The 26,246-nt window shown below is 37.4% G+C and overlaps 1 protein-coding gene across 12 annotated transcripts in view; it reads right to left on the bottom strand.

The window, feature by feature from the left end:
- RNF180 (ring finger protein 180) overlaps nt 1-26,246 on the bottom strand; it is a 337,143-nt gene that overhangs the window by 123,609 nt on the left and 187,288 nt on the right. For all 12 annotated transcript variants that reach the window (XM_077117280.1, XM_077117281.1, XM_077117289.1 and 9 more), the window contains one exon: nt 16,132-16,357. In XM_077117280.1, coding sequence (XP_076973395.1) covers nt 16,132-16,357 — 226 coding nt within the window. The remainder of the gene's footprint in view (nt 1-16,131; nt 16,358-26,246) is intronic.

The following is a 26,246-nucleotide window of genomic DNA, read 5'->3' as shown; positions in this document are numbered from 1 at the left end:
ACTGCTACTGCTGCGGTAGGGTTGATGTTTTCCTTTTAAACACAGCCATAGCATGAAATAGAAGTTTCCCCGTTTGTACATGAATCATACCTTTGAAGTAGTTCTTGTAAGAACTAGTTTATATTTCTAGTGTTAATGAATGGGACACATAGGTCTATATATGTGCTTTCAATCTGCTTTACCTTCAACACGGTAATATCACTTATAGACCCACTAGAGAAACACCTTCAATTCTATCTATTCCCTTAAACTTGGGTTCAACCTTATCAACTAACCATTCACCCATCTCTAGCTTCTATGCGTCTTTAAGTCTCCTATATTCTGTATATAAGCCTCTGATTTTACTTTACCATGGTCATAAAAGTAGAATCACACAGTATCTATCCTTCTGTGTCTATATTAATTCACTCAGCATTATGTCCCCAATGCTCACCCATCTTGTCATGTGCTTCAGGATGTCATTTCATCTTATGGCTGCGAAATATTCCATCACACGTATATACCAGATTTTGTTAATCCCCTTGTGTGCTGATGGGCATTTGGTTTGCTTCCATCTTTGGGCGATTGTGATTAATGCTTCTATGAACATCAGTGTGCAAATGTCTGTTTGTGTCATTGTTTTCAGCTCGTCTGGGTATATACCAAGTAGTGCTATTGCTCGGTCATAGGGCAACTCAATATTAGTTTCCTAAGGAACTGCCAAACTTTCTTCCATAGTGGCTGCAGCATTACACGTTCACACCAGCAGTGCAGGAGTGCCCCAATTTCCCTACTTCCTCTCCAACATTTATATGTTCCTGTCTGTCTAATAACAGCCATTCCTACAGGTATGAGGTGGTATTGCATTGTAATCTTGATCTGCATTTCCCTTATTGCAAAGGAAAATGAACATCTCTTCATGTGCTTTTTTAGCCACCTGTATTTGCTCTTTAAAAAAATGCCTATTTATATCTTTATTCCATTTTATAATTGGGTTGTTTGTTCTTTAGTTGTTGAGTTGTATAACTTCTTTATGTATACAGGATTTCAAATCTTTGAAATTTGTCTGATATGCGATTTCCAAATATTTTCTTCTATTGAGCTGGCAGTAACTTCACCTTTTTGACAAAGGGTTTTGAGGTACAGAAGCATTTGATTTTGAGGAGTTTCCATTCATCTATGTTTTTCTTTTATTGCTTGCACTTTGCATGGAAGGTACCTTCTATTACTAGGTCTGGAAGATGTTTTCTTACATTTTCTTCTAGAAGCTTTATAGCGCTAGTTTTTATATTTAGGTATTTGACCCACTTTGAGTTAATTTTCCTATAGGGTGTTAGGTAGGGGTCCTCTTTCATTCTTTTGGCTATTGATACACAATTCTCCCATGCCCATTTATTGAAAAGACTCTTTTGTTCCAGTTCAGTGGATTTGGGGGCATTGTTCAAAAATCAGTTGACCATAGATTTGGTGGTCTATATCTGCATTCTCAATTCAATTCCATTGGTCAATACTTCTACCTTTGTGCCAGTACCATGCTGTTTTGACCACTGTGGCTTTATAAAAAGTTTTAAAGTGAGGGAGTGCTAATCCTCCCACTTTGTTCTTTTTTTATAGGATGCTTTTAGCCATTCAAGGTGTCTTTCCCTTCCAGATGAATTTGGTAAGTAGCTTTTCCAAGTCTTCAAAGTAGATTGTTGGAATTTTGATTGGTACTGTGTTGAATCTGTAGATTAGTTTGGGTAGAATTGACATCTTAACTATGCTTAATCTTCCTACCCATGAACAGGGAATGTCTTTCCACCTATTTAGATCTCCTTTGATTTCTTTCAGCAATGTTAAATAGTTTTCTGTGTACAAGTCCTTTATCAACCTAGTTAAATTCATTCCTAAGTACTTGATTCTTTTAGTTCTATTTTGAAAGGAATTTTTTCCTTAAGTGACTCCTAAGTAAGGTCATTGTTTGTGTATAGAAATGTTACTAATTTTTGCACATTAATTTTATATTCACCACCATGCTGAATTTGTTTATTAGCTCCAAATAATTTTGTGGTACATTTCTCATGATACATATAGTACCATGCCATCTGCAAATAATGAAAATTTTACTTCTTCCTTTCCAATTTGGATGCCTTGTATTTCTTTGTCCTGCCTGATTGCTCTAGCTAGAACTTCTATCACAATGTTGAAGAGTGGTGTCTGTGTGCATCCTTGTCTTGTTCCTGATCTTAGGGGGAAAGCTTTCAGTGTCTCTCCATTGAGTACAATGCTGGCTATCCAGTTTTCATATATTCTCTTTATCATACTGAGATAGTTACCCTTGATTCCTATCCTTTAAAGTCTTTTTATCAGAAAAGAATGCTGAATTTTGTTGAAAGCTTTTCGGTATGAATCAAGATGACTGCATGATTTTTTCAATTTTGAGTTGTTAATGTGCTGTTCTACATTAACTGATTTTCTTGTGTTGAACCATCCTCGCATTCCTGGTATAAACCCCACTTGGTTGTGGTGCATAGTTCTTTTAATGTGTTATTGGATTTGAATTGAAAGTATTTTATTGATTTTTTTTGCATCTATATTCATTAGGGAAACTGGGCTGTAGTTTTCCTTTCTTAACATGCTTACCTGGTTTTGGTATTAAAATGCTACTAACTTCATAAAATGAGTTAGGTAGTACTCCTTTTTCCTCAATTTTTTGCAAAATTTTGAGCACGATTGGTATTAGATCTCTTTGGAATGTTTGATAAAAGTTCCCTGTGAAGCCATTTGGCTCTGGGCTTTTCTTTGTAGGAAGATTTTTGATGGCTGATTGAATTTCTTTACTTGTGCTTGGTTTGTTGAGATCTTGTATCTCTTCCTGAGCCAGTGTAGCTTGTTTGCATTTTTCAGGAATTTGTCCATTTCATCTAAGTTGTCTAGTTTGTTGGTACATAGTTGTTCATAGTATCTTCTTATGATTTCATTCCTTCAATGTCTGTGGTTACACACCCCTTCTCATTTCTGATTTTGTTTATTTGCATCCTCTTCTCTTCTTTGCCAATCTTGCTAATGGCCCATCAATTTTATTGATTTTCTCAAAGAACTAAGTTTGGATTTTAATGATACATTCTATTGTTCTTTTGTTCTCTCATTCATTTAACTCTGCGTTATCTTTGTTATTTCTCTTTTTCTATTTGCTTTGGGGTTAGTTGGTTCTTCTTTCTAAAGTGCCTCCAGGTGTGCTAAGTCCTTGATTTTTCCTCTTTCTTGTTTTTTAATATGGTCATCTAGGGCAATAAATTTTTCTCTCAGCAGAGCCTTGCCACATCCAATAAGTTCTGATATGCTGTATTCTCATTTTCATTCATCTCCAGATAGCTACTGATTTCTCTAGCAATTTCTTCTTTGACCCATTGGTTGTTCAAGAGTGTGTTATTTAATCTCCATATATTTGCGAAAGTTTTTGTTCTTTGGTGGTTACTGAGATCCAGCTTCATTCCCTTGTGATAAAAAAAGTGCTTTGAATAGTTCCAATGTTTAAATGCACAAAGACCTGTATTTTGCCTCCAAACATGACCTAACTTGGTGTGCTAATGTTCTATTAGCACTAGAGAGGAATGTATATCCTGGTGTTTTGGAGTGCAATGACCTAAATATGTCTGTTTGGTCTAACTCATTTATCAAGTTAACTTCTCTACTTCTTGTTAATTTTCTGTCTGGTTATTTTTTTTATAGAGGAAACTGGTATATTGAAGTCTCATACTATTATTTTTGAAACATCTATTGCTTCCTTCATTTTGCCAATGTCTCTCTCATGTACTTTGGAGCTCCTTGATTGGAAGCATAAACATTTGTGATTATTATTTCTACCTGGTGAACTGTTCCGCTAATTAATATATAGTGTCTGTTCTAGTTTGCTAGCTGCTAGAATGCAATATACTAGAAATGGAATGGCTTTAAAAAAGGGGAATTTAATCAGATGTTAGTTTACAGTTCTAAGGCCAAGAAAATGTCCCAATTAAAACAAATCTATAGAAACGTCCTGTCAAAGGCATCCAGGGAATGATACTTTGGTTCAAGAAGGCCTATGAAGTTCAGGGTTTCTCTTTCAAGTGAGAAGGCAAATGGCAAACACAGTCAGGGCTTCTTTGCCAGCTGGAAGGGCACGTGGTGAACACAGCGTCACCTGCTGGCTTTCTTTCCTGGCTTCTGGCTTCATGAAGCAACCTGGGAGCTGTTTTCCTCCTTCATTTCCAAAGGTCGCTGGCTCGTGGACTCTCTGCTTCATGGTGCTGCAGCATTTTCTGCTCTCTCCGAATCTCCATTCTCCAAAATGTCTTCTCTTTTATAGGACTCCAGAAATTTATCAAGACCAACCTAAATGGGTGGAGACATGCCATCACCTAATCCAGTTTAACAACCACTTTTGATTAAATCACATCTCCAGGGAGATGATCTGATTACAGTTTCAAACAGACAGTATTGAATAGGGAGTATTCTACCTTTACAAAATGGGATTTTGATTAAAACATGGCTTTTATAGGGTCCATACATCCCTTTAAACCAGCACAGTGTCCTTCTTTGTCTCTTACAATATCTTTACATTTAAAGTCTACTTTGTCTGATATTAGTATAGCTACTATTGCTTTCTTTTGGTTATAACTTTCATGGAAAATCTTTTTCCATCTGTTCACTTTCAATTGATTTGTATCCTTGTGTCTAAGATGCGTCTCTTGTAAGCAGCATATAGATGGATTATATTTCTTCATTCTGCCAATCTGTATCTCTTAATTGACAAGTTTAGTCTGTCTGTTAAAATTCAAAGAAATTACAGAAAAGGCATTTCTTGAATCCACCATCTTATCTTCAGGATATTATTTGTCAGATCTATATATTCTTTTCCCTCTTTCTCTTTTTATCCTTTAAGTTACCCAAACTGGTACTCTTCAATTCTGTGGCCTCCTCCAGACCTCCCTCTCCTGTCTCTTTTTTCAGCTGGAAGAACTCCCTTTAGTATTTCTTGTAGGGTTGACCTCTTGTTGACAAATTCTTTCAGGATTTGTTTGTCTGTGAAACTTTTAATCTCTCCCTTAGTTTTAAAGACAATTTGGCTGGATACAGCATTCTTGCCTGGAAGACTTTCTCTTTCAGGATCTTAAATGTATCGTACCATTGCCTTCTCACCCCCATGGTGCCAGTTGAGTAGTCTGAACTCAGTCATACAAGTGGTTTCTCTTGTATGCAGTAGAGCATTTTTCTCTTGCCACTTTCAGGATTTTCTGCTTCTTTTAAACATTTGATAAAGATTAGTATGTGTCTTGGGGAAGGCCTATTTGATTTTATTCTATTTGCAGTTCATTGAGCTTCTTTGATTTGTATATATATATGTCCTTTATAAGGGCTGGGAAGTTTTCCCCCATTATCTCCTCAACTAATCTTCCTAGCCCTTTACTCTTCTCTTCTCCTTTTGGAACACCAACGATTCTTATATTTTTGAACTCTGTTTTGTCCATAATTTCCCTTTATCCAATTAAAATGTTTTCATCTTATTTGCCATTTCCTGTTTTGAGTGTTCAAAATCAGATGTCCTGTCCTCTAGTTTGCTTATTCTTTCTTCTGCCTCTTCAAATCTGCTCTTGTATGTCTCTAGCATGTTTTTTATTTGGTCTACAGCATCTTTAGTCTCTATGATATCTGCTACTTTTCTATTTATTCTTTCAAATTCCTCTTCATGCTCTTCTAATGTCTTCTTGATCTCCTTCATGTCATTAGCCATCCTGTTTAATTTATTTCACAGTGTTATATGAACATCTTTGATCAGTTGTTCCAATGTCTCTGTCTCCTCTCGTGTTTTAATTTGGCCATTAGACTGGGCTATATCTGTCTGCATTGTCATATGCTTAGTGATGTTCTGTTCTGTTGTTTTCATTGCATGTAAATGTCTTGGTTGATTTTCTTTGGAAGTTGATTTCCTTCAGTAGTCTAAAGTTCTGTGTTTGTGGGAAGGATGCAGGGCATGGGGCAGGACACAACAATGAGGTGGTATGTTGCAGCACAGGTACAGGCTCAGGTTGGGGATGCTATGCTGGTGCCTGTGAATGGGGGCACCCAGGAGCTGGGGTGGAGGATGTGGCTGTGAGGGTGCATGGGTCTGGGTGGGCATGGCCCTGATGTGTGCTGGTCTAGGGCGCAGGGCCCTTTGTGCGCATATGCAGAGCTATGGCAACAGGTCCATATTACGCCTGCATGGGCTGGGGGCGGATGTGACCAGGCTGTGCAGGTCAGCGCTTTCCCACACCTGGGGGGCGTGACTGGGGGCTATGTTCACATGCAGATGTAGGAATGCCATAAACTGATGTACCCATGCACAGAGCTCAGGAAAGGTGGGGTAGGGCTGTGCGACTGTATGGGCTGGGGGGCTGGTATAGCCTGGGTATGGAAGTAAGTGCCCACAGCCTTAATGCGCTGGACAGCCTGCAGGGAGCAGAGAGGGGGAGGCAGTGGTTGGGAGAGGCCCAGAGGCCCAGGAGAGGTGGGTTGGGCTGCATGTGGGGTGGGAGTGCAGGGCAGGTAAGCACATGAGGGGTTGGGGGGGCAGGGGTGCTTGGAGCTCCGTAAGTGGGGGTAGGTGAAGTGGTTCAGATGCGTGGTGGGGGGGTGGGCTGTAGGTCATGGGTCTGTGCTGGTTATGGTAGTGCATTCAAGGAACCTAGCTTGGCTTACTTCTTAGTCTCCGTGTCCCCATCTGTGCCCTCCTGAGGGCTCTGGGCTTCTGTGTTAGGCTGTCTGCAACAGCAGGACGGTGTCCGGTTCTCTGCTTCACAGTTTCACAGCTTTTGCAACCATGTCGCCCTGTGTGGTGCAGAAGACTCTCCCACATCAGTTACACTCTGGAATCACTGTCTCAGTTGCCCTTCCATACCTTCTCTAACTTTTCCTCAGAGCAGGGCTGAATTCAATCTATCCTATTCCACCATCTTCCTAGAATTTTACTGCCATCTTCCCAGAACTTACTATTTTACTTTTAATAAAAATAACATTTATCTCCATATATCAAACTTCAAGTATTATTATACTAGAAGACATCATGGCATATATACTCCTATTAATAAAGAATGAGTTTGGATTTCAGAGGCAAGCAGAGAGTATTTGGTAGAAAATAAATAAAAATGAAACAGTAAGAACAAAAACTACTATTAAGACAAAAATTAATAAACTAGACTTATCTGTATAGCTTAAGAGAAAATGTGAACTACCTTAATAGGAATATGGACAATTAGAGCAAGACAAATTATATATTGCCAAAGTAGATAAAGAAAAGAAGTTCTTGCAGGTGATCTGTGTTCTGAATAAAGCCCAGCAGGGCATGAGAATCAGAGAGAATTTAGGATAATTCTTCATCGTGTGAGACTTGCTCAAACACTGCAGGATATTTGTCATCCCTGCTCCCAATGCCCTCCAATTATTGTGACAGCCAATATCCCCAGTGAACATCACAGGATAGCTACATGCTTGAAATCTTAGATTAGCTTAAATGTCATTTCCTTACTTACAATCTCCTATAGATTAGGTGTAGAAATAGCCATTTCCTTTTTCTTTTTCCAATGGAGCTCACCAGTGTATCAACCTCTATTCTACAAAGGCCTAAGAACGAGAGGGGCTCAAAATGCAGGAGGCAGGGTGGTTCGAGAGGGGAAAATAATAGAACAAGAGTGGGAATTCTCCTTGTTGAAGTCTGGATATATTCTGAATGGGGTGGAAGGACAGGGTGAGAGGAGTGATTTCACAATGTGGAGGTTGGTTACACTGACCTGTGGCTCCCCTTGTAACACCAGAGACACTGTCTTCTTCTATGTGACCATGGACTGGGATCCCTGAATAGCAGACACTGGATCTATAAGACAGCCTGCAGGAGGGTCCTGTAGAGTTTGTCCACCACAGGGGAAATGGAGGGTTTGGTCAGAAGGCTGAAGTTAGAAAACCAATCACGGAAAAGACAATACTTTTCTTTACAAGACTATGATTTTCTTGGCTGACATATTCCACCTCCCTCACCTAGATGACCCCTACTCCACATAACACTTGTAAGCTATGACTTTTTCCCTTCCTTGGCCTGATGTTGAAAGTGGCCTGCAGATACATGTCTAGGGCAGACTTCCCTGAAAAGGCCTAATATTGAGGTGCTCTTATGAGAGTTGCTGGTCTGAACAGATGTGATCAGACTGTCAATTATCAGCGAGTTAGGTCTCACTTAACCCCAGGATCTTCCTCCACAGCCCTGCACATGGTTCTTATCTTCCCCAGAGATAAAGAAGACTCTAATTTATTTGGGAAGTACAGGAAGGCCTTGAGTCTGCTGTGCCCAAAACTTATCCTACTGTTTTCCAAAGTAGCTGCACCAATTTTAATTTTCACCAGGAATATATAAGGGCTCCAATTTCTCTATATCTTTGCTTAGACTTGTTATTGTCTCTTATTTATTATAGCCATCTTACAGGATATGAACAGGTATCTTGTGGTTTTGGTTTGCTTTTCTATAATGACTAATTATTGTTGAGCGTCACGTATTGTGTTTATTGACAATATGTACATCTTCTGTGGAGAACTGTCTATTCTAGTCCTTTACCCATTTTGTAATTGGGTTATCTTTTATTATCAAGTAGTAGGAGTTTTTTTTTAATACATTCTGGATACTAGGCTCTTGTCAATGATACATGATTTGCAATTATTTTATTTTATGCTTGCCTTTTCACTTTCTTGATAGTGCCTTTTAAAGCAGAAAAGTTTTCAATGTTGATAAAATCCAATTTATCTATTTCATATTTGAAATATGAAATTGCTGAAAACACATGGTATATGGGAATAAGTACTAGGGTCTATAGTCTATAGTAACATTATAACATGCTTCCACTGAATGTAACAAAGGCATTATGCCAAAACTAAATGTCAACAGGCAGGGGCATACACTTAGGTGAGATTGTACAATGTGTGAATAACTGTTTAAAAATGAACAGAGAGAAACAATGCTAGAGAAATGCAGAGAAAGAGATGTACTTATTCAGTGTCGGTAGGGAAATTGAAAGCTGTCGCTCCTTGGAGAGGAGTGTGGTGGTTGGTAGGAGGCTAGAGATATGTTTGCCATATGATTCTGAAACCCCACTGCTCAGTATATACCTTGAGGAACTGAGTGTGGGGACACAAATGGAAATTTTCATACAGGTGTTTATGGTGGCAGTGTTCCCAATTCACAAGGAATGGAGGTGGCCTAAGTGTATGACTGAGGAATGGAAGAAGGAACTATGGTGAATACATACAATGGACTACTAGTGGCTGCAAGAAGAAATGAAGTTGTGAGGCAAGCAACTAGGTAAATGAACCTTAAGGACAGTATGATGAATGAAATGTCAGGAACAAAAAGACAAACATTATCATGCCTCACTTATGCAGACCTACTGTAATATAAACACTTGATGAACTGAAATCTAGAGCATGGGCCATCAGGTTGGGGCCTATTATAAAGGGTCCTAGATTATAAATTCTTAGAGCAGTCGCATATATTCAACAGTTGTAACTGTTATTTCTAAATTCTGAGATGAGCTGTTTGTATATAACCTGGTCGGTCACAGAAACTTCAGGTATTTATGTCACACCTGAGACTCTGAGTCAGAGCTCTGAAGCTATGAAAGTCAGTAGCACTCCATACAGGAGCTGTTTAACAAGTTGAAAAAGGGATCAGATTTCAAGTAGAGTTATGAATGAAACTGGAGTAAGGTGTATCAAAATACAGGGTAAAGGATGATACTGCCTATGTTTTAAAACTTCAACTTCAGTGTGAGTCTAGAGGGAAAGATGCTTGTTGGGTGCAAAATTAGTATTTCGAGTAGTGCAGTTTCTAATAAGGTCAGTTTAGTTGAGCACCGTAAGTACATGGAATCTTGAATAGGGTGAGAGATTTTGTTAGTTTGTCCATGTTAGTGTGATGCCCTGATAAATTCCAGAGTAATCTGGTCTGAATAAAGTGAATAACAAAAAAACTGCAATGTCCCCTTGGGGAAATGGGGAGAAATAATTTTTGATATTCTCACAAGCAGTGAGGACAAACATATCAATAGGCTGAACCCTCGAACTTGGGGTTTGCCCCTATGAAAAGTATTGCTGCAAAGGATAGGCTAAGCCTACTTCTAATTATGCCTAAAAGTCACCCCGTTTGTTGCTAACATGTGGCCTCTCTCTTTAAGCCAACTCGGCAGATGCACTCACTGCCCTCCACCCTACATGGGACATGATGCCTGGAGGTATAAATCTCCCTGGCAAAGTGAGACAGAAATCCCAGGATGAAACAGGACCCAGCATCAAGGGACTGAGAAAGCCTTCTGGACCAAAAGGAGGAAGAGAAAAAGGAGACAAAATAAAGTTTCAGTGGCCGAGAGATTTCAAACAGAGTTGAGAGGTTATCCTGGAGGTTATTCTTATGTATTATATAGATATCCCTTTTTAGTTTATGGTGTATTGGGGCGGATGAAGAGAAGTACCTGAAACTGTTGAGCTGTATTTCAGTAGCCTTGATTCTTGAAGACAATTGTATAAAGGTATAACTTTTGCAATGTGATGGTGTGACTGTGAAAACCTTGTGTCTGTCGCTCCTTTTATTTATTTATAAATAATAGGAGGGACCAAGGGTAAAATAAATTGGGTAGATGAAAATACTGCTGGTCAACAAGAGGGAGGGGTAAGGCACATGGCATATATGAGTTTTTTTCTTTTTTCTTTTAATTTCTTTTCTAGAGTGATACAAATGTTCTAACAAATGATCATTGTAATGAATACACAAGTATGTGATTCTATTGTGAACCTTCAATTATACATTTGTGTGTGGAATGCATGTTTATGAGGATTCCTCAACAAAAAGATTAAAAAAAAAGAAAAGAAAGGAAAATAAATTTGACAAAATCCAGCACTCTTTGATAAAAACACTTCAAATGACAGGAATAGAAGGAAAATTCCTTAACATGATAATCCACATATAAGTAAAACCCACAACTAACATCGTACACAATGGTGAAAGACTGAAAGCTTTCCCTTGAAGACCAGGAACAATACAAGGATGCCACTGTCACTGCTGTTATTCAACAGTGTGCTAATAATTCTAGATAGAGACGTAAGGCAAGAAAAAGAACTGAAGACACCATATTGGAAAGGAAGAACTAAAACTTTATTTGCAGATTATATGATCCTATACATAAAAAGTCCTGAAAAATAAAAAAAAACAAAGCTACCATACCTAATAAACAAATTAAGCAAAGTGGGAGGTACAAGATTAATATGGAAAACTTTACAATAGTACCTAAAAGACCGAATATCCAGGAATAAATTTAACCAAGGATGTAAAAGACTTGTACACAGAAAATCATAAAAATTGCTGAAAGAAATCAAAGAAGAACAAATAAATAGCAGGTCATTCTGTGTTCATGTACTGCAAGACTAAACATAGTTAGGATGCCAATTCTACCCAAACTGATTTACAGATTCAGTACATTTCCAGTAAAAATTCCCCGAGCCTACTTTGCAGAAATGGAAAATCCAATTATTAAATTTCTTTGGAAGGGTAAATGGCTCTGAATAGACAAAAACATTTTGAAAATGAAGAATGTAGTTGGAAAACTTGCACTTTCTGACTTTAAAGCATATCACAAAGCTACAGTGGTCAAGAGAGCATGGTACTGGCATAAATACAGATATACTAACCAATGGATTGAGAATGCAGAAATAAACTCTCACATTTATGGCCAAATGGTATTTGATAAGGCCACCAGGTCCACTCAAGTGGGCTAGATTAGTTTCTTTCACAAATGGGGTTAGGAGAACTGGATATCCATATCCAAAAGAATGAAAGAGGACTGTCTATCTCACACCTTTTACAGAAATTAACTCAAAATGGATCAAAGACCTAAATATAAGAACAACCACCACAAAACTCCTAGAAGACAATGTAGGGAGACATCTGTACCATCTCATGGCAGGAAATGGTTTCTTAGACTTACACCCAAAGCATAAGAATTGAAAGAAAAAATAGATAAATGGGACTTTCTCAAAATTAAAAACTTTTATGCTTCAAAGGACTTTGTCAAGAAAATGAAAAGGCAACTACTCTATGGGAGAAAATATTTGAAAACCACCATCTGGTAAGGTGTTTTTGTTTTGTCTTGTTTTTGTTTGTTTTGCATGGGCAGGCCCCAGGAATCAAACCCAGGACTCTAGCCTGGCAGGTGAGAACTCTGCCTGCTGATCATCGTGGCCCACCCTGGTAAGGTTTTAATATCCAGAATATATAAAGAAACACTACAATTCAACAGTAAAAAAGACAAACAATCCAAATACAAAATGGTAAAAAGACTCAAATAGACATTTTTCCAAAAAGGAAATACAAATGGCTAAAAAGCACATGAAAATATGTTCAACATCAAAAGCTATTAAGGAAACGCAAATCAAAACCACAATGAGATATCATTTCACAGCTACTAGAATGTCCACTATTAAAAAGGGAATGATGAAAGTTTTGAAAATGGATGTAATGTGCTGGTTTGAAAGGATGTATGTCCCCTAGAAAAACCATGTTTTAATCTAAATCCCATTTCATAAAGGCAGAATAATCCCTATTCAATGCTGTGTTTTTTGAAACTATAATCACATCATCTCCCTGGAGATGCTATTTTATCAAGAGTGGTTGTTAAACTGGATTAGGTGACGACATGTCTCCACCCATTTGGGTGGGTCTTGATAAGTTTCTGGACTTCTATAAAAGAGGAAACATTTTGGAGAATGAAAGAGATTCAGAGGGAGCAGAGAATGCTGCAGCACCATGAAGTAGAGTCCATGAGCCAGTGACCTTTGGAGATGAAGAAGGAAAATGCCTTCTGGGGAGCTTCATGAAACAGGAAGCCAGGAGAAGAAGCTAGCAGATCACACCGTGTTCCCGATGTGCCCTTCCAGATGAGAGAGGAACCCTGACTGTTTTTGCTATGTGCCCTTTCACTTGAGAGAGAAACCCTGAACTTCACTGGCCTTCTTGAACCAAGATATCTTTCCCTGGGTGCCTCTGATTGGACATTTCTATAGACTTGTTTTAACTGGGACATTTTCTCAGCCTTGAAACTGTAAATTAGCAGCTTTTTAAATTCCCCTTTTTAAAAGCCACTGTTTCTGGTATATTGCATTCTGGCAGCTAGCAAACTAGAACAGTCATCTTCCCAAAAAGGAAATGCAAATGGCTAAAAAGCAATGAAAACATGCTCAATATCAATAGCTATCAAGGAAATGCAAATCAAAACCACAACGAGATATCATTTCGCAGCTACTAGAATGTCCCCTATTAAAAAGATAATGATGGCAGTTTTGAAAATGGATGATGGTGAGCATAGTACAACGTTGTGAACATCATTAATACCACTGTATTGAATGCTTGGAAGTAGCTTAGATGGGAAATCATATGTTGTTTATATGTTACCACCAGTTTAAACAGGTAAGAGAAACTAAAGAGACAATGACAATTAAATGCAGTACCTGATCCAGGACTGATCTAACAATGGAGTAGGACATGCCCAAATGGACATTATAGGAACAAATGAAAAAACTGAAGGTAGACTGTATGCTTTATAACAGTGTCAAATATCTTGAACTTGATAATTGTACTTAATGTAGTTTATGTATGTATATCCTTGTTCTTTGGAAATATGCATAAGTGTTAAGGGAGCATGATATACATAACCTACTTTCAAATATTTAGAAAACAGATAGATGAGATAGATCGATGGAGAAAAAAGAAAGGGAGAAAGGGAGTGAGGGAGGCAGGGAAATTTGAAAAGTTGGTAAATGTAGGTGTTAGGGATTGAATCATATACCCTACAAGAGACATATTTCAATTTTAATCCATATTCCTGTATGTATGAGTCCATTTGTAAACAGGGCATTTTGAAGATGTATTATTAGTTAAGACCTGGTAAAATTGAATCAGGGCAGGTCTTAACTCATCTCACTGGAGGGCTTATAAAGAAAAGAAATTTGGATGTAGTCAGTCAGAGAAAGCCACAGGGAGGAGCCAGATGTCCATAAGAAGCCAAAGAGGAGAGAGAGATTGCCCTGTGATGAAGACTGCCATCACCACATAACACTGCTGACCCTGAGAGAAAGTACGGCTTTGCTGATATCTTATTTTGAACTTTCAGTCTTCAAAACCATGAGATAATGCTTGTTGTTTAAGCCAACCCATCGTGCAGCGTTTTCTATCACAGCTCTGGAAAGTTAAGGTACTGGCTACCTGAGTAGGAAGTATAATCAAGTTCTCTTCTATTTTGTTTTGAGTTATTTTTGCAATTTTCCTTTAAGTTTGAAATTATTTAGAAATAAATTGTTTTTAAAAATTATATATAAAATAGGATCTCATGTTTTGAAAAAAAAAGGGTAAGTATATGTATATAAAATATTCTGGAACAATATTCACTAAATGTCTTTAAATGTTAAGAATATGGGTGGTTTTGAGTTTGTTGTATAAATGAGCTAAAGTGGTCTCCGTGTAGTGGCCCTATGTGCTGTTTACTTCTTCACAGCAACCTAAAATCATTAGGAAACCTGCCAGCACCAAACTCAAATTCTTACACATCTAGCTGATTTAAAAACAGCCCAAATAAGCAATTTTAAAATATGAGAATTAACCTGCTTTGCATACCCCTTTATAAACTGTGCCCAACACATGCTCTCAATTGATAAGTCCTTGTACTTCTAAAGGCCCCGTGATACTTCAGACTCCTGCAGTTTTCTGGCCCAGAGACTTACTTACCATTATGTTGATTCTGTGTCATTGCCTAGACAAGTAAGCAACTCCCCATCTCCTTTCCTGTCTCCCTCTGGAGGTTCAGCAATTTTCCCTTTCTACCACTTTCCTCTAGTGCTTCCTTCCTGCCTCTGGCTTATGGAAAGTTTCCTGATGTGAGGTTCTATAGCATCCCAACCCCAACTGCAAACTGTCAGTCAGTGTCACCCTAATAAAAATTCTGTGTGTTTCTTCCATCTAGTGTCTAGTGGTCATGTATTTTTCCTGGTCAACTCCAAAATCCTCAAATTTGAATGTGGAGTTCAAAATTTTACTTATTTGTATTTTCTACAATGTAAACTTATTACATATACCTTAAAAGTTATGTTAAAAAGAAAACTTGGATCCTATATTTGCGGCTACTAGCAATGCCATTTTCTCTAAGTTATATTCTCATAACAATTTCCTCAGCTTTTAAGAAGGAATAGCATAAGACATAAAGTTAGAAAACTTGATGCCGCATTTGTTTTGAGGATTTTTTTAGAACACCACCTACTCCATCTCTCAAGATGCCCTAGAGAAGAAATAACCTGAAAAATTTATTTTAAAGATAAATGCCAGAAAAACCTTTGCTTATTACCCTGAGAAACTGGTAGATTCTCACAATTCTTTTCATGGATCATGAGAATTACTCAATTGTGTACTTCATTTAGCTTTCCTTTGGCTGCCAGAAAGTTTAAATACAAATTCTTCATTTAATTTTAGTTACTATGTAGGTCCATATGGCTGTTAGATCTGCCCACCTACCCCCACCTGATTTTTATTCTCCACTCCATTTTGTAACTTCCTTTGTCCTGCTTTCTATTTCATTGATGGTATTTTATAAATAACCTCAATCCTTTGTGCTTTGAGATTTGGTAAAAAAAATTAAGTAGGGTATTCCCATTTTTACGTCAACCTCTAATGACAGGATACAACCAAATACAGTTTATTTTAGAAGAAATATTCTTAATGATTTATTTTAGATGAACTAATTTTGAAAAGGAAAATGTGACATTGTTTTGATAAATGAATCAAAAGAGACTTGAATAATGACTGTGTTAAGATCTTAAGGAAAGCAATTTCATAGTCTCTACCAGTGTTAAACAAGATCATGGAAGAGAGACACATAGTTTAAATCAGTTAAAATGAATGATAAAGGAGCAGTACTCCATTGTTTTAGTCATCTTATGAACTTGAGTTTGTATACGTAAATCGAAGAGTAACAGATTATGCTGTGTATGATTTTCAACTTTTTTATAATAATTTATAAAGCATCTTCAGAAACAGAATACAGGGGCAGTCAAAACAATAAGTCAAAAACCAGTTACCTGTCTGGAAAAAGACTCTGGAAATAATTGTCCGGCACAGTGGGCAGGGAGTGCTTGCAGGATTGTCTTTGGCCAGCGTCCGTAAGCAGGGTTCACAGAAAACATGGTGGCAAGGGTAACACATGTAAGGGTTGAAATAAACATCCAGACACACCGCACAGATGTAGCTTTCTTTTTCTTCTTTATATTCATTATCATCGTCTGTACTCATCTCATTATTCAAAGTCTGTAAGACAAAAGCAAAAAATTCTTCTTACTTCAGTATGAAATGTTTCCTTAGAAAAGAGAAAAAGACTTTACATTTTGTTAAAATAATGAAAATATTTGTGAGGAGCTGCTTCTGTGACACACTCAAAGTGACAGAAATGCTACACTATAAAATGAGAAGAAACTGATGACAAGTATGAAACCAAGAAGTCTAACTCTTCTTTTTAGCACTTTTATAAAATGATAAATGATAAAATATACTGAAACATATAATGTCTATGTATTTATTTAACCAACACTATTAAGTAAGCATTAGCCATACCAGTTCCAGAATTACAAATTCCCTATGTAACTCTATTCACCCCAACCCCTACATATAAAACCTTAATATGGGTATTCACGAATGACGCAAAGTGAGGGCAGGGAGATATCATATTTCATCCTCATACAGTGCATGAAACATCCTCTATTTGACACTTTGAGGCTACTTAGACTCAAAGCCAAAAAGTGGCCATAACGTAGGATATATCAAGAGGTAGACATGGCAAATAAACTCGTAGAATTCTGGGATTGGCTTTCCAGCTCAGAAATATGTCAGGTTTCCCTCTACTCCCAGTAGAATAGTTAAGAAAGAGGATATTAAGAAAGAGATAGCTAAGAAAAATGAAGCTCAGAGTTTAGAAGCATAAAGTCTAGCAGTAAAATACCTGGTTTCAAATTCCAGTTCTACCTATTTATTACTGTGCATCTAGACAGATTACTTACCTTCATAGTTAGCTCATCTGTGAGGTTTGCTGTAAGCATTAAATGAGGTAATCCACATAAAGTAAATAGTACAGTGCCTGGCACATAGTAAATAGTCAATAAATGTCAACCATTACCACCCTCCTCAACATACTCCATCCCCCACCCCACCTCTTCTTTCCCTAGATCTGCCTTCTTCCCCCCAGTCTAACTCCCCTTTCTCATTCTCCTTCTCCCTGTCTCTCCATAGGCCATGCAGTTTTTCCTGAAGTCTTGAGAACACTTTCCTCAAGTCAGGCCTGGACTCAGTCCAATGAAGCATAATGAGTCTACAGAGTGTTTTCCTCTTCTCCTCATTTTGCTGTTTGTGAAAAATGGAGATTAATAATTAATATTTCAATGGGCCCTGGGTTTAGTAAATATTTGCAAGTTACATGATATGCAAAATTTATGAAAATGAAGCCAAACAGAAAAAGTCTTGAGAAGACCAAAAAATGCTTTCTAATTTGGATTTATTCAGATGACTCTGCTTCCCCTTTGCCATCCTCTTTCTGCCACCTTGGTAATTTATCTTTTATGAAGGACATATTCTTATTTTTAGCCCATTTATTCTTAAAAAATAGTTTTATGGAGATATCTTCACACATACATTTCATACAAAGTTTACAATCAATGCCTCACAATATATGTAGTTGTGTATTCATCACCATGATCATTGTTAGAACATTTGCATCACTCCAAAAAAAGAAAAAAGATAAAACTTACACATTTCATACCTCTTTGCCCCTCCCTCATTGACCACCAGTATTTCAATCTACCCAATTTTTCTTATCCCTCCCCCCATTTATTTATTTTTGTCCTTATTTGTTTACTCATCTGTTCGTAGCCTGGAAAAAGGAGCATGAGACACAAGATTTCCATTATAACACAAACTAAATGCTATATAGTTATACAATCATCTTCAAAAATCAATGCTATTGGAATACAGTAAAATGGTTTCAGATACTTTCTTCTAGCCACTCCAATACACCATATACTAAAAAGGGATAGTTATATAATGTATAAGAATAATCTCCAGGATAACCTCTCAACTCTGTTTGAAATCTCTCAGGCGCTGAAACTTTATCCTGTTTTACTTCTCTCATCCCCTTTTTGGTCAAGTAGGCTTTCTCAATCCCGCAACGCCAGGGTCAGGCTCATTCCAAGAGTCCTGTCCCATGTTGCCAGGGAGATTTACACCCCTGGAAGTCATGCCCATGTAGGAGAGTAGTGAGATTACCTGCTGAGTTGGCTTAGAGAGAAAAGTCATATCTGAGCAATAAAAGAGGTTCTCTGAGGCTGACTCTTAGGCATAATTAGAAGTAGGCTTAGCTTCTCCTTTGCAGGTATAAGTATCACAGCAATGAGCCCCAAGATTGAGAACTCAGTCTACTGAATTGGTTGTCCACCACTACTTGTGAATATTAGGAATTCTCAGATGGGGAAGTTTAATATTTCCTCCTTTCTCCCCAGTCCCTCAAAGGGTCTTTGCAAATAATTTTATTCTCTGACCAAATTACCCTGGGATTTATTGGGGCATCACACTAATTTGTACAAACCAACAAGATCTCATGACCTGTTCAAGATTCCATGTAATTGCAGTACTTGAATGAACTGGTCATATAAGGTAAATTAGATAATGTGCTACCTAAACTCTAAATTTTGCACCAAATAAACATTTCTTCCTTAGGTGTCACACAGAAGTTGAAGTTTTAAAATATGGACCATATCATCATTTACTTTGTATTCTGATTTACCTTAGTCTAATCCAGATCTGCTTTATTCACATCTCTAGTTGAAGTCTGATCACTTTTTCAACTTTTTAAACAGTTGTACAGGGTAATGCTGACTTTCAGAGCTTCAGAGCTGTAACTCTGAATCTCAGATGTCACATAAATACCCAAAGTTTCAGGGAATGATCAGATTATACACTAATAGCTCAGTACCTCAGAATTTAGAAATAAGTTACAACTGTGGAATGCATTTGACTGCTTAAGAGTTTACAATCTAATACCCTTTACAATAGGCCTCCACATAATAACCTACACTCTCGACTTCAATTCACGATAATATCTGTCTTTTTGCTTCTGCCATTTCATTGAACCTACTGTCCTCAAATTTCATTTACCTAGTTGCATCCTTCCCAACTTCATTCCTTCTTGCAGCTGCTCAGTAGTCCACTGAATGCATACACCATGGCTCCCCCTTCCATTCCTCAGTCATTGCCCTCTTACACCCCCTCCAACCACTGCAAATAGTGAACACTACCACTATAAACATCAGTGTGCAAATGTCCATTCCTGTCCTCACTCTCAGTTCCTCCAGGTACACATCTAGCAATGGGGTTGGAAGATCATATGGCAACCCCACCCTAGCCTCGCGGGGAGCCACCACACCACCCTCCAGAGGAGGTACACCTCTCAGCTTCCCTACCAATAGTGAATAGATGCATGTCTTTCTCCAAATCTTCTTCAGCACTTGTTCCTCTCTGTTCATTTTTAAACAGTTTTATTTCTACATCATACAATCCAACCTAAGTGAAAAATCAATGGTTCCTGGTATAATCACATAGCCATGTCTTTACTAACACAATCTGTATGAAGACATACTGCTTTCCTCTGCAAAGAATCCAATACCCCTCCCCATATCCACTGCTTGTTTACATTTAATTTTGGCATAATGCCTTTGTGATATTCAATAAAAGTAAATTACAAAGTTGCTGTTAACTATAGACCCTAGCTTGCATAGATTGTATTTTCCCATAAACCATAGACTTCTGAACACCATGCAATGCTGACATTCATTTGTTCTCCCTCATACAAAAACATTCTTATATTTGTACATTTAATCATCATCATTGTCTACTCCAGGCATTCTTAAGTTATATTATCTCGGTCTTATCTTCTAACTTTACTTTTGGTCCCATTTGTGCCTCTGGCCCTTCTCCCTCAACCATACTCACTTTCAGCTTCATTCAGTGAACTTATATTATTGTGCTACTACCAGACAGTAAGATGTTATTCATTTCTGGAGCTTACAATCAATCCTGTTGAACATTCTGTACTCCTTCAGCATCAAATGCCCAATCTCTACCCTATTTCTATATCCTGATAGCCTGTATTAATTTCAACTCTCAAGTTTCACTCATTAATGTTAGTTCATATTAGTGAAACCATACATTATTTCTCCTTTGGTTTCTGGCTAATTTCACTCAGCATAATACCCTCAAGGTTCATCCATATTGTTATATGCTTCATGACTTTATCCTAACAGCAGCATAATATTCCATTTTATGTATATAATACAGCATGTTTAGCCACTCATCCATTGATGGACATTTGGGCTGCTTCCATCTCTTGGCAATCGTAGATAATGCCGCTATAAACATTGGTGTGTAAATGTCTGTTTGTGTCCTTGCCTTCTGTTCCTCTGAATGTATACCTACTACTAGGATTGCTGGATCACATGGTAACTCTATACTTAGTTTCCTGAAGAATCACCAACTGCCTTCCAGAGAGGGTGCACCATTTTTCATTCTCACCAATAGTGGATAAGTATGCCTTCTTCCTCTACATCCTCTCCAGCACTTGTTCTCTGTTTTTTGATAATGGCCATTCTAGTGGGTATGAGATAGTATCTCATTATGTTTTTTTTTTGGGGGGGGGGGAGATGTATGGTCTGGGAATTGAACTCAAAGTCTCCCACATCAAGGAGAGCATTCTACCACTGAACCACCCGTGTACCCCATTGTGGTTTCGATCTGTATTTCCCTAATAGCCAGCGAGGTTGAGCATCTTTTCATATGTTTTGGATCATTTATATTTCTTCTTCTGAAAAGTGTTCATGTCTTTTGTCTATTTTTAAATTCGGTTGTTTGTCTTTTTGTTGTTGAGTTTTAGAACCTCTTTATACAATCTGTGATGCACGGAAGTGTATAATTTTGAGGAGATCCCATTTATCTATTTCTCTTGTCATTGCTCATGCTTTTTGTTTAAGTTCTAGGAAACCATATCCTATCACAAGATTTGTAAGATATTGTCCTAAATTTTCTTCTAAAAGCTTTATGGTCTTAGCTCTAATGTTTAGGTCTATGATACATTTTGTGTTAATTTTTGTATAGGCTGAGATATGGATCATTTTTCATTTTTTGCTTATAGATATCCAGTCCTCCAAACACCATTTGAACAGGCTAGGCTGCTTTGTCCCAAGTGGGTTGGCTTGACCACCTTATCAAAGACCAATTGTCCACAGATAAAAGGGTCTATTTCTGAACACACAATTTGATTCCATTGGTCAATATATCTATTGTTATGTCTGTACCATGTGGTTTTGATCATTGGAGCTTTGTAATATGCTTTAACATCAGGTAGTATGAGACCTCCCCCTTCCTTTTTCTTTCTGAATATATTTTCAGCTATTTGAGGCACCCTGCCCTTTCAAATGAATTTATTGGTTTTTCTATTTCTGCAGAGTAAGTTGTTGGGATTTTAACTGGTATTGCTTTGAATCCATAAATCAATTTGGGCAGAACTGACATCTTCACTACATTTAGCCCTTCCATTTATTTACACTTTCCATGATATTTTTTAGCAGTTTCTTGTAGTTTTCTGTGCATAGGTTTTTTGGGTCCTTAGTTACATTACTTTCATACCTAAATATTTGATTCTTTTAGATGCTATTATAAATGGAATTTTTTTCTTGATTTTCTTTTTAGATTGTTCATTACTAGTGTATAGAAACACTACTGATTTGGGGATGTTGATCTTGTACCCTGCCACTTTGATATGCTCATTTATTTGCTCTAGTAGCTTTAATATAGCTTTTTCAGATTTTTGATATTTGTTATCATGTCATCTCAAATAGTTTTATTTCTTTCTTATTTGGATGCCTTTTATTGCTTTTTCTTTTCTAATTGCTCTGGCTAGAACTTCCACTACAATGCTGAATAACAATGGTGACAGTGGGCACCCTTGTCTTGTTCCTGACTTCAGAGGGAAAGTTTTCAGTATTTCCCCATTAACTACAATGTTAGCTGTGGGTTTTTCACATATTCCCTTTATCAGGCTGAAGATGTTCCCTTCTCTTCCTATCCTTTGAAGTGTTTTCATCAAGAAAGGATGTTGAATTTTGTCAAATGCTTTCTCTGCATCAATCGAGATGATCATGTTTTTTCACTTTGACTTATTGATGTAGATTATTACAATAAATGAGTTTCTAGTATTGAACCAGCCTTGCATGCCTGGAATAAATCCCACTTGGTCATGGTGTATAATTCTGTCAATGTGTTGCCAGATTTGACTTGCAGTATTTTGCTGAGGATTTTTGCATCTATATTCATTAACAAGACTGGTATATAATTTTCTTTTCTTCTACTATCTTTGCCTGGTTTTGGTATTGGGTGATGCTGGCTTCACAGAAAGAGTTAGGTATATTTCCCTCCACTTTAATTTTTTTGAAGTGCTTGAGCAAGACTGGTAATAATTCTTTCTTGAATACCTGGTTGAATTCACATGTGAAACCATCTGGTCCTGGATTTTTCTTCTAGGGAAGCTTCTTGATGACTGAATCAATTTCTTAAGTTGTGGACTGATTTGTTGCAGTTGTCTATTTCTTCTCGAGTCAATGTTGGTTGTTCATGCCCTTGTAGGTAGTTGTCCATTTCATCTACATTGTCTAGTTTATCAGTATATGGTTGCTCATAGTATCCTCTCATTGCCTCCTTCATTTGTGTGGGGTCAGTGGATATGTCCCCTCATCTGTTTCTGATTTTATTTATGTACAGCCTCTCTCCTTTTTTTGTGTGGGCTTAATGAATAGTCCATTGTTTTTATTGACTTTCTCAAAGAACCAACTTCTGGTGTTGTTGACTTTCACTACTGTTTTCATATTCTCAATTTCATTTATGTCTGCTCTAATATTTGTTCATTCTTTCTTCTTATTTGCTTCTGGGTTAGTTTGCAGTTTGTTCTCTGGTTCTTCCAGGTAAACAGTTAATTCATGGATTTTGTCCTTTTTTTTGGCATAGGCAGGCTCCCGGAAACAAACTTCCTTCTTTTTTAACATAGGCATTTACGACAATAAATTTCTCTCTCAGTACCACCTTTGCTGCAGCCCATAAATTTTGATATGCTGTGTTTTGATTTTCTCTCAAGATATTTACTGATTTCTCTCATAATTTCTTCCTCGACTTACTGGTTATTCAACCATTATTTAGCCTCCCTATGTTTGTGAATGTTCTGGCCCTCTGCCTATTACTGATTTCCAACTTCATTCTTTCATGAGCTGAGAAAGAGTTTTGTATGATTTCAACCTTTTTAAATTTATTGAGACTTGCTTTGTGACCCAGCATATGGTCTATCCTTGAGAATGATCCATAAACACTTGAGAAAAATGTGTATCCTGCAGTTGTGGGGGTAATGTTTTATAAATGACTGTAAAGCCAAGCCTATTTCATTGATTGTATTATTCAAAATCTCTGTTTCTTTATTGATCCTCTGTCTAGATGTTATATCCACTGATGGAATTGAAGTCCCCAGCTACTATAGCAGAGGTGTCTACTTCTCTCCCTTCAGTGTTGTCAGCATTTGTCTCATGTATTTTGAAGCACTCTGGCTCAATCCGTAAATATTTATGATTATCATGTCTTTTTGATGAATTGGTCCTGTTATCAACATACAGTGTATCAACATACATATGTTATCAACATACATTCTTTGTCCCTTTTAATGGTTTTACATTTGAAATGTAATTTGTCTTACAAATTAGTTGTATAGCTATTCCTCATCTTTTCTGTTTGTTGTTTGCATGCAGTATTTTTTACTAATCTTTCATTTTCAATCTTTTTTGTACTTGTGTCTATAGTGAGACAGCATATAGATGGGCTCTGTTTTTTAATCCATTCTGTCGGTCTACATCTTTTGATTGGGGAGTTTAATCCATTAATATTTAATGTTATCACTGTAAAGGCAGTACTTTTGCTATCACTTTGTCTTTTGGATTTTATATGTCATATCTAGTTTTTTTTTTCTCTTTTTACTTTTACTGATAGTCTTCATTTCTATACTTTTCTCCATACCTCTCTCTCCTGTCTTTCCCTATATGCCTGTAATGCTTGCTTTAGTATTTCTCTTAGTCACAGATTCTCTCAGTGACTGTTTGTCTGAAAAAAATCTCTCCCTTGTTTCTGAAAGACAGTTTTGCCGGGCATAGATTCTTGGTTGGCAGTTTTTCTCTTTCCGAATTTTAAATGTATTATCCCACTGCCTTCTCACATCCATAGTTTCTGCTGAGAAATCCATCTATAGTCTTATCAAGATCTCCTTGTATGTGATGGATTGCTTTTTCTCTTGCTGCTTTCAAAATTCTCTCCTCATATTTGACATCTGACAATCTGATTAGTGTCTTGGAGAAGGTCTATTTGAATTTATTCTGCTTGAGATATGCTGTACTTCTTGGATCTGTAATTTTATGTCTTTCATTAGAGATGGGAAATTTTCAGTGATAATTTCCTCTATTAGTCTTTCTGCTCCTGTTCTGTTCTATTCTCCTTCTAGAACACATATAACAAGCATATTCATAGGTTTATTGTTATCATTCACTTCCCTGAGACCCTCCTCATAGTTTTCCAGTCTTTTCCCTATATATATTTTTTGAGTCAGATTTCAGATGTTCTGTCCTGTAGTTCACTAAACCTTTCTTCTGCCTCTTCAAATATATTGCAAGTCTCCATTATTTGTTTCATCTCTTCTATTGTACCTTTCATTCCCATAAGTTGCACAATTTGTTTTTTCAAACTTTCAAGATCTTCTTTATGCTCACCCAATGTCTTCTTTATATCCTTCCTCAACTCAATTTTGCATGTCTGTTAGAACAAGATTTTGCATGTCTGTTCAAACATCCTGAATTAGTTGTTTCAACTCATGTATCTCATTTGTAATGTTTGTTTGTTCCTCTGACTGGGCCATATCTGTGATTTTCCTAGCATGACCCATTAGTTTTTGCTGGTGTTTAGGCATTTGATTTCCTTAATTAATTCATTCTGGAGATTGTTTTCATTGTTCTACCTTGGGTTTTCTCGTTGGATAGATTTCTTCTCTATCTATTCCTTGGCATTCGGTTCAAGTTATTCAAAACCTGTAGCACAGGTTCTGTTTAACTGATCAGGATTGTTTAGCACTTATTTTTCTGTTTCTCGTTCTGCCTACATAGAGCCTTTTTTTTTGAAGGAGGATCTCCTCAGATATGATTGACCCTAGTCAGATTTTCCCAGACTAGACAGGTCTGTGTCTCAGGAGGAGAGAGTAGTCAATATTAAGTTTCCCTGAGTGTGAGATCAGCAGGTTTTCAGACTCTCCTATGAAGCCTCTAGACTCTCTGCTTTTCCTACCCTGCCCAGCATGTGGTGCCTGTCTGCTTAAGTTTCCTACCAGTGTAAAGTAATGAGATGCATTTAATTTCAACATCTTCTCCCAGCCAGAGGTATGGTTGAGACAGGCTGATGTAGTATGCAGGTATTGCTTCTTTTTTCCAGTCCTGAGGTTTAAACTGCTTATAGGATGACCTCCACTTGAGGAGGCCTCACCATCTTCTTGGTGAAGATACACCCTTTAGGGAATTTTCCCCATACACTTGAAATTTAGTTTGTCTCAGACATTTCTTAATTCCACACTTGACTTGGGCAGTGTTGGAGCCTGAGAGTACTCACAGCTGTATCTAGTGAGGTGTTAAGAGGTTAGAAAAAAAACAAACAAAAAAAAAAGCCTTTCAGAGCCAGATCCCAAACCCCCATTGCCAATCAAAAGCTGGAATTGGTATGTGGCTGTATGTGTCCGCAGACTCCATGTGCCCCCTTTCCTTGGGGGTCTAGCCCTTTTCCAGTATTTTGTGCTGTCCAACACAAAATGCCTTTTTTTTTTTCTATGAGCCCCACCGCATTTCTGCCAGGGCAAAACAACTGGGTTCTTCAGTGCTTACTCCAGGTTTATCTGTGCTTGGAGCTTGTTTTCAGTAGTCAGAATTTACTTATTAATTCCAGAATTGGAGCTTGGTTGAGCTGATTCTTTGCCACTAGTCAAGTGTGTTTCTTCTCCCCTCAGGAAACCAGCCTGCCGCCCATGGGAGAGAGG

The sequence above is a fragment of the Tamandua tetradactyla genome, chromosome 9 (genome assembly GCF_023851605.1).
Source record: "Tamandua tetradactyla isolate mTamTet1 chromosome 9, mTamTet1.pri, whole genome shotgun sequence".
Taxonomy (NCBI): domain Eukaryota; kingdom Metazoa; phylum Chordata; class Mammalia; order Pilosa; family Myrmecophagidae; genus Tamandua; species Tamandua tetradactyla.
The sequence above is the reverse complement of the archived record's forward strand: the minus strand, read 5'-3'. Positions and strand labels throughout refer to the sequence as shown.